Below are 10,134 nucleotides of genomic sequence, written 5' to 3'. Positions count from 1 at the left end.
AATAATACTTACCCTTTTTTTAAAGCAGGGGTAGTTTAGGAATTAAATTAAAAATTTAAATAAAAATGACGATTTTAATACGAAAAAAACGTTAAGAACGATTCTAAATCGAAAATTAGATGAGGGATGGTTTCGATTCTGGCGCTAAACTTTTGGGACCAAAACCATACTTACCCTAAATAAAACTAAAAACATAATTCTTTTCTCAATAAATCAAACTGAAAACATGACTCTTTCCGTAATAAATCGAAACCAGATAATAGGGGTGTTCATGGGTCGGGTGAAATCGAGTTTGATGTGACCCAGACCCGACCCAAAATATATACCAGGCCTATTTGTTAGACCCAAATCCGGCCCTAGACCCGATGAAATCTACACACTTTCGGGCCACGATTATACCGGGTAAAAACCGGATCGTTAACATTACCTTCTTGTAAGTTAGCATGTGAAAATATCCAAATTTCCAATACTCCAACCATTATTTGACATGGTAAAATTCACTTAGAAAAATATAACAAGAACCAATCCTTTCCTAAAATTAAAGCATAACCACAATCAATACTAATATTGTCTAATAACACCAAACATTTAAATCAGTACAAATAACACAATATTATGCATTAGTCTAAAGTCTTATGTATTTTAAACATAAAACATTAACTTATAGTCTTATAATGACTAATAACACAAAATATTAAGGTTTACAATACTTAAATTTCACATAAGAATAGCCATCATCCATCACTAATAACAGAAAATATTAATTGTGTATGATGACCGGCCACCGGGCCGAGTTCGGGTGACCCGAGCTATGACCCGGACCTGACCCGAAATAATGTTCGGGTCTATTTTTGAGACCCTTACCAGGCCCTAGACCTGGTGAAATCACACCAAATTAGCCTCTAAAAGGTTCGGGACCGGGCCGGGTCTTCGGACCGGGCCGGACCATGAACACCCCTACCAGATAATATGATTCTTAAATCAAATTTCTTTTAAATAACGCTTCAAACAAAATCTTAGAATTTTATAAAAATTTTGGCAGCATCTTCTCTAAAATTCGGACTTTGTTACCCTTCAAGGGTTCCAACCAAACAATTTCCAATCCTCAAAATCAATTCCGATAAATCAAACAAAACCAATTCCAATATCGCAATTCAATCCCAATTCTCAAAATCATCTCCAATAATGCAAATGAAACCAATTCCGATATTTCAAATCAATTCTGATATTTCAATCAATTACAACTCAACTCAAGGAAACAAACAAAAACCCAGAATTCGAATAGATCAATCCAGTAAATAACAATAATTCAATCATGCATCCAAATCAACTCAATTCAATCCATAAGACTCACATAATCACCAAAAAATATTATTTGTATCAATATTGATTTATAACAATTCTTGAAAATAAAATAAGTTTAAGAAAAGCGCCCTTACCTCGTTCGCGACTCAACTACGCAACAAAATTCTGTTTTCTCTCTCAGCCCGCAACGGCGGCAGCCACAACCTCAGCTCCAAACCACTCACAGCAACAACAACAGCTCTAATCACGACATGCAATAATCAAGACTCGACCCTACATTACCAAAACCTCAGAATTTCAAACCAAACATAGCAGAATACAGATTTTCAAAGGTTCTAAAACGTAAACTCTTACCGTAATAAAGGAGTAATGACTGAACCAAACTGCAGAAGCTTTGGCGGTGACACGAGGTGGGCTGGACAGCGGCAGCAGCGCGACGTGCAGCGACGGCAATCCCCATGGCCGGCGCGAGCTCCCTCCTTCCTCCTCCATTCTCCTCTCTTTCTCTTTTCTTTCTTTTTTCCCTTTCCTTCCCAGACCGAAGAGTGTGTGTTTGCAAGGTTGAGAGGGTGAGGAAGAGTGACGACGTGAGTGTGGTGAGAGTGGTTCGTGTGTGTGTGTTCCAAAATTAGGGTTTTGGGTAAAAATTATGTATAAAGGCATTTTGGTAATTTCAAATAAAAATAGGAATAATATGGTAATTAGAAATAAATTTTAATCCAACAATAATTATGTATAAAATACTATTTATTCATCAATTTATAAATTATTTTCTAATAAATATTCTAATCCAAGAATTAGAGATAATATAATTAATTTTCTGTATTCATAAAGATTAAAGAATTAAATTCCAAGATCTCAATCATATAAATCAAATGATATAAAATTCTTATTATTTTACAATTACTAAATACTATAATTTAAATATGAAAATTATCCAATAATTGTAGAATTAGATAAAAATTCTAATTTAAATTATCAAAACTTGAATTAATTAGCTTTAATAAAATAATTTCTGAAATTAAAGTCCTTAATGAATAAATAAATTGAAATTGACTCATAATAGAATTTTTTTTCCAAAAGTTCTAGGTCTTACACTCCTTATTCTTCAAAAAATACATACATTCAGGAGCCACTAAGATATTGTCACTAATGAGTCTCTCTCGGATAAAAGAACTTTAATTGTCATGAATAATTTTATTCATAAGAGGTTGCAGTCTTTGAACAAGTACCTTAGAGATGATTTTGTAAAACACAGTGTTGAGGCTGATCGGCCGAATTTGATTCATTGCAGTTGCATTTTGTATCTTTGAAATAAGGCAAATTTGAATGTGATTGAACCCTCTAAGCATGCGCCCTCCTCTAGGAAAGTTTCTAAGTTCTAACAGCTTTGCATACATCCGCTTGATGGTATTCCAATAAAATTTCGAAGAATTTGGATGTGAAGCCATTGTCACCTAGGGCTGCCTCTGGGTTAATAGAATAGATTGCCCTTTTGATTTCTTCTTCGATAGTTGGCCTTATTAGTTCTCTATTCATTTTTGTAGAAATCTTTCTTCTAAGATTTGTTAGGCTCTGTGAGGGATCTTTCGGGTTTCCTAAAGTAAACAAACCCTCGAAGTATCTTTGGGCTCGGTCTTCAATCTCTTCTGAAGTAGTGCAACAATTTCCAGCCTCATCTTTGAGTTTTCAGATTTTATTTCTTCTATTTCGAGACTGGGTCTTTGAATGAAAAAACTTAGTGTTCTGGTCTCCTCATTTCAGCTAGCTTACTCTTGATTTTTCCTTCCAAAATCTCTCTTCCTGCACATAAGTTCTAGCTAATTCTTCCTCTAAGAGATCAATCTGGTTTTTGTCTACCATTGCTGGATTTTATTTTAGCACCGCAAGTGAGACTTCTATACTCTCCATGTCTCTTCTTGAATTGCTTGCTCTCGTAGCTTGTCATTTAACAATTTTAGATTTGTATTTTTTCAAATTCTGGAATAATTGAAACATGGGTGAACCTTGTATGCTCTCTTGCCAAGTTTTGCAAGCAATGTTATCAATTGCTTCCAAACTGCACCATCTCTCTTGAAACCAGAAGCGTCTTTTCTTTCTCTGACCACCTTCGCCTGAGCAAAACAAAAGCAGTCTATGATCACTACCATTGTCCTCTAAATGGGTAATTGTAGCGGTGGGATATTCCTCTCGCAAAAACAGCGAGATCAGTCCTTTATCTAACCTTTCTCTGACTGCTCTCTTTTGGTAGCTCCTATTCCACCATGTGAATTTTAGCCCAATGTAACCCATATCAATTAGTAGTGCTCTATTAACAAAATTCAAGAAATTCTTAATTGATTGTGAAGATTTTTCTATGCCTCCATCCTTCTCATGGGTTGCTAAGATTGCATTAAAATATCCAATTGTGAAATATTTGTCCCCCAATGCACCAATAAGCTCTAGTAATTTCTCATATTGCCTATTCTGATTTTGCTCAATGTTGTTTAGATGCACGCCAACTATCTCCCAGGTAATCTATTTTTTCAGTTCTGTCACAGAAAAGTGAATAAAATATTGTTCACCTCTTCTAACCTCCACTTCAATTTTCTCTTACCATGCAACAGCTAGTCCCCCACTGTCCCTACTGGTTCGACACAAAAATATGCATTGTAACCACATTCCTTCACCTAATTTGTCACAAACGAGGTGGGTTTTTTAGTTTTAGTTAAGAAAACCACCTCAAGGGAATGGAAAATTTGAATCCCTTTGATGTTGTGAACTGCCAGGGGTTTTACCAAACTCCAGCAGTTCCACGCCATCAGCTTCATATCTCCGTGGGTGCCTTTGAAGGGTTGGCACCCACACCCGCTTCAATTTCCTGTTCTTCTCCCACTCCTTCTTCCATGTCTTCCATTCTTTTCTCCAAATGCTCCATGGTTCGTTTAACCCCAGCCACCTACCTAGTACTCTAACCTATGCTGCCCTTCCTTGCAAGATGTTTTAATTTCTGTCTTTTGTTATTGTGTTTTGCTACCACCTTATTGCTTTCCATTTGAAATCTTCCGGATCCTCCAATCTGCTGAGAGTATGTTAATGCTTCAGATGTGAATTGGTGTGCTGGTTGTGGTGAGTTGAATTGACTTCTAATTGCTGGTTTACTTAGGATGAGGGTTGTAGTTGAATCATGGTTAGGTTATTGTTGTCACTTTGTCTTGGAGCGTTTGGGTGAGATGTGTTAAGTGTAATGTTCTGAGGTTGAGAGAGTACAGCTGTAGTGGTATTATTGTAGTCATTTGGAGTTGGGTGTGGAAGATGGAGAGTGTGGTTTTGGTTTGGAATGGTATTGGTTTGGTCTCTAACACAAAGTTGTGAAAAGGATTTCAAAAGGCTAACAGATATGGGCTTCTTCCTTGTGTGATTAACTCCTCCCTTCTTCCTTCCAAAATTTGGGTTATTGTTCTCCTTTGAATCATCCACTTTCCATCCCATTTGATCCGCCTTCAGATTTGTACTTCATTTCAATTCTGGCTGTTGTTGATCTTGTGAATCCTCTAGGAATTTACTGCAGTTTTTGAACTCATGACCAATAAAGCCATAGTAACTGCAATAAAGACCGAGGCGTTCATATCTCAGCAGAATTTCATGTGTAGTGCAGTTAGAGCTAGCCACCTTGATTGATTGCTTAAGAGTTTTAGTGACATTAAGCTCGATTCTTGCCTTCATTATCCGACCTTCTCCTCGTCTCACTTTAACAGCCATCACCTCCAAAACCCTCCCAATCCTTCCTCCAATCTTCCTTGCAGCTTTAGAAGTTTTGCAGAATTCAGTTAATTCCCATAGTTGCACCCATGTGGAAATGATGGTGTAATCTTCATTAATTATATTCATATCCACCTTCCATTTCCTTAGATGAATCACATATTGTTTAAATAACCACGGTAAACCCCTCTCTAATCGAATCACATCAGCTTCATTATCGTAAAAAAAAAATTGATAGATATTATCCCCGTAGTATTTGATTCTCAATCCATCTAGGTGATTCCAAATCATATCAAAGGCTGCCTCCAGTGCTTCCAAACTAAACTCTCTATCCGCCATTAATCTTCCTACCAAACTTTTATTGTAGTTTTCAATTCTTTTTTGAACGTTGATGAGCGGATATTTTATACGCTTTTTGGGGATAATTTCATATAATTTAGAGTATGTTTTAGTTAGTTTTTAGTCTATTTCTAGTAGTTTTTAGGAAAAATTCATATTTCTGGACTTTACTATGAGTTGTGTGTTTTTCTGTAATTTCAGGTATTTTTCTGGCTGAAATTGAAGGAGCTGAGCAAAAATCTGATTCAGGCTGAAAAAGGACTGCTGATGCTGTTGGATTCTGACCTCCCTGCACTCAAAGTGGATTTTCTGGAGCTACAGAACTCGAAATGGCATGCTTCCAATTGCGTTGGAAAGTAGACATCCAGGGCTTTCCAGCATTATATAATAGTCCATACTTTGCACAAGGATAGACGACGTAAACTGGCGTTCAACGCCAATTCTCTGCCCAATTCTGGCGTCCAGTGCCAGAAAAGGATCAAAAACTGGAGTTGAACGCCCAAACTGGCATAAAAACTGGCGTTCAACTCCACAAATGGCCTCTGCACGTGACTCACTTAAATCTCAGCCCCAGCACACACCAAGTGGGCCCCAGAAGTGGACCTCTGCATCATCCATCATAGTCCACTCATATTTTGTAACCCTAGGTTACTAGTTTAGTATTTAAACAACTTTTAGAGACTTATTTTGCATCTCATGACATTTTCAGATCTAAACTTTGTATTCTCTGACGGCATGAGTCTCTAAACCCCATTGTTGGGGGTGAGGAGCTCTGCTGTGTCTCGATGAATTAATGCAAGTATTTCTGTTTTCCATTCAAAAACGCTTGTTCCTATCTAAGATGTTCATTCGCGCTTAACCGTGATGAAGGTGATGATCTGTGACATTCATCACCTTCCTCAAATCATGAACGTGTGCCTGACAACCACCTCCGTTCTATATACGATTGAATGAGTATCTCTTAGATTCCTTGATCAGAATCTCCGTGGTATAAGCTAGAACTGATGGCGGCATTCATGAGAATCCGGAAAAGTCTAAACCTTGTCTGTGGTATTCCGAGTAGGATTCAAGGATTGAATGACTGTGACAAGCTTCAAACTCCTGAAGGCTGGGCGTTAGTGACAGACGCAAAAGGATAGTAAATCCTATTCCAACCGAATCGAGAACCAACCGGTGATTAGCCGTGCTGTGACAGAGCGCGTGAGCGTAGTTTTCACTGGAAGGATGGAAGGTAGCCATTGACAACGGTGATCCACCAACACACAGCTTGCCATAGGGGGACGTGCGTGCATGAATCAGAAGACAGAGGAAAGCAGAGATTCAGAAGACAAAGCATCTCCAAAACTCCAACATATTCTCCATTACTGCACAACAAGTAACCTTTAATTTATGCTCTACTGGTTATTCACAATTCAACTGATAAACATAATTGACTTCCTGACTAAGATTTACAAGATAACCATAGATTGCTTCAAACCAACAATCTCCGTGGGATTCGACCCTTACTCACGTAAGGTATTACTTGGACGACCCAGTGCACTTGCTGGTTAGTGGTACGCGTTGTGAAAAGTGTGATTCACAATTCGTGCACCAAGTTTTTGGCGCCGTCGCCGGAGATTGTTCGTGTTTGGACAACTAACGGTTTATTTTGTTGCTTAGATTAGGAAAAATCTTTTTTTTTTTTGGTTTAGAGTCTTTTATTATTTATCCCTTGTTAAAACACTTTAAATTTATAGCTCAATTAGTTAGAACGTGGTGTTTATGTTCATGGTAATTGGCTATCATATTTTTTAAAATCTTTTTCAAAAATAATTTTTTCTATTAAATCATGTGCCAAACTTTAAGTTTGGTGTTTTCAAAAATAATCTTTCTTAAAATTTTCGAAAGTTCCATAACTCATTTGGCTAGAGCGTTAATCTGTGTTCTTGGTAATTGGGTTAGAATCTTTTATACTCTTTTCAAAACCTTCTTTTTCATAAATAATATTTTTTCTATTAAATCGTGTGCCAAACTTCAAGTTTGGTGTTTTCTTGTTGATTTCCCTTTGGTTTTCGAAAATTTTGGTTTGGTTTTCTAAAAATTTTAAGTTTGGTGTTCTTTCTTTATGTTCTTGTGTTCTTGTGAGTCTTCAAAGTGTTCTTGAGTTTTCCTTGTGTCTTGATCTTAAAATTTTTAAGTTTGGTGTTCCTTGGTGTTTTCCCTCCAAAATTTTCAAAAACAAGGAGCATTAGATCTAAAAATTTTAAATCTTGTACTATCTTATTGTTTTTCTCTCTCCTCATTAAATTCAAAGATATCTTTTCAAAATATCTCTTCTAACTTCCTAACTTCTTATCTTTTCAAAATTTGTTTCAACTAACCAACTAACTTTTTGTTTGTTTCTTAACTTTTTCAAAACTACCTAACTAACTCTCTCTCTCTAATTTTCGAAAATATCTTCCCTCTTTTTCAAAAAAATTTCCTTTTTTTTTAACTAAGTATTTTTAATTTTTTTTACGAAAAAAAAAATTTTTTAATTTCAAAATTCAAATTCTTTTTAGTTATTTTATTTTATTTAAGTGTTTACTTCTTATAAAATAAAATAAATAAAAAGATAAATCAGTCCAAGTTATATCCATACATCCATCATGGACATAAGTGGAAATGAACAGTCTAGGAGGACTCTGGGGTCATATTCTAACCCCTCTACTGCTTCATATGGGAGTAGCATATGCATACCCTCCATTGGAGTTAGTAGTTTTGAGTTGAATCCTCAGCTCATTATCATGGTGCAGCAAAGTTGCCAGTATTCCGGTCTTCCACAAGAAGAACCTACAGAGTTTCTGGCACAATTTTTACAAATTGCTGACACAGTACATGATAAGGAAATAGATCAGGATGTCTACAGACTATTACTGTTTCCATTTGCTGTAAAAGATCAAGCTAAGAGGTGGTTAAATAACCAACCTAAGGCCAGCATAAGAACATGGAAACAGCTGACAGAAAAATTCCTGAATTAGTATTTCCCTCCAAAAAGGATGACACAGCTAAGGCTGGACATCCAAGGCTTTAAGCAAGGAGATAATGAATCTCTTTATGATGCCTGGGAGAGATACAGAGAGATGCTACGAAAATGTCCCTCTGAAATGTTTTCAGAGTGGGTTCAGTTAGACATCTTCTACTATGGGCTTGCAGAAGGAGCTCAGATGTCTCTAGATTACTCAGCTGGTGGATCTATCCATATGAGAAAGACAATTGAAGAGGCTCAAGAGCTCATTGATACAGTTGCCAGGAATCAGCATCTGTATCTAAGCAGCAACCCTTCCATGAATGAAGAGGTTAAAACAGTAACTGCTGAATTCAGTACTGTAAAACAAGCTGCTGAATTCAATCAGCAATTGGATTTTCTAACAAAGCAGCTAGCTGAATTCAAGGACAGGCTACAGGAGACAAGGATAGCTAATATACATATGGACGAACAGTTTAAGCAAACAAAGAAGCAGCTATCAAGGCAAATAGCAGAAGAATGCCAAGCAGTTCAATTAAGAAGTGGGAAAACATTAAATACCCCACCTCAAGGCATCAAAAATTCAAGAAATGAGCGACCCACCAAAGATTCACCTGAGGACAGTAAGAGCCCAGGGAAAAATAATTCTGGCACTAAAACGCCAGAAAATGGGTGGAAGGCTGGCGCTGAACGCCCAGACCATGCCCAAAACTGGCGTTCAGCGCTAGAAACAAGGCAGGATTGGCGTTCAACGCCAGAAATGGGCAAGAATCTGGCGTTGAACGCCCAAATGGGGCAGAATCCAGCGTTGAACGCCCAAAATGGGTACATTTCTGGCGTTCAGGTGCCAGGAACAGACAGTGAGCTGGCGTCTAACGTCACTCCAGCTTCTGACTCTGGCACTCAATTGCCAGTGAGGGATCAGACACACACAAGTGCTGATAACAACCCCTCTAAAAAGGCTTATTTAACCACTAAGGTTGAGGAATATAAAGCCAAGATACCTTATCCTCAAAAACTCCGGAAAGAGGAGCAGGATAAGCAATTTGCTCGCTTTGCAGATTATCTAAGGACTCTTAAAATAAAGATTCCATTTGCAGAGGCACTTGAGCAAATACCTTCTTATGCCAAGTTCATGAAAGAGATCTTGAGTCATAAAAAGGAGTGGAGAGAAACAGAAAGAGTTCTCCTCACTGAAGAATGCAGTGCAGTCATTCTGAAAAGCTTTCCTGAAAAGCTTAAAGACCCTGGGAGTTTTCTGATACCATGCATATTAGAAGGTGATTGCACCAAGACAGCTTTATGCAATCTTGGGGCAAGCATCAACCTGATACCTGCATCCACTATCAGGAAGCTTGGATTAACTGAAGAAGTTAAACCAACCCGGATATGTCTCCAACTTGCTGATGGTTCCACTAAATACCCATCAGGCGTGATTGAGGACATGATTGTCAGAGTTGGGCCATTCGCCTTTCCCACTAACTTTGTTGTGCTGGAAATGGAGGAGCACAAGAGTGCTACTCTCATTCTAGGAAGACCCTTCCTAGCAACTGGACGATCCCTCATTGACGTCCAACAGGGGGAAATAACCCTGAGAGTCAACGATGACGAGTTCAAGTTGAACGCTGTCAAAGCCATGCAGCATCCAGACACATCAACAGACTGCATGAAAGTTGACCTTATTGACTCTTTGGTAGAAGAGATCAACATGGCTGAGAGTCTCGAATCAGAGTTGGAAGACATCTTTAAAGATGTTCAGCCTG

At 37.7% G+C, this 10,134-nt stretch overlaps 1 protein-coding gene across 1 annotated transcript; it reads right to left on the bottom strand.

Moving 5' to 3' along the window:
• Positions 1 to 4,800: 4,800 nt before the first annotated feature.
• LOC107607559 (uncharacterized) lies at positions 4,801 to 5,385 on the bottom strand. Its single transcript, XM_016309498.1, has one exon. The coding sequence runs from the start codon at positions 5,383 to 5,385 to the stop codon at positions 4,801 to 4,803; it is 585 nt and encodes a 194-aa protein (XP_016164984.1).
• Positions 5,386 to 10,134: the final 4,749 nt, after the last annotated feature.

Source organism: Arachis ipaensis, chromosome B7 (genome assembly GCF_059453495.1).
Source record: "Arachis ipaensis isolate K30076 ecotype BB chromosome B7, ASM5945349v1, whole genome shotgun sequence".
Taxonomy (NCBI): Eukaryota; Viridiplantae; Streptophyta; class Magnoliopsida; order Fabales; family Fabaceae; genus Arachis; species Arachis ipaensis.
This window is presented reverse-complemented; position numbering and strand designations above follow the sequence as displayed.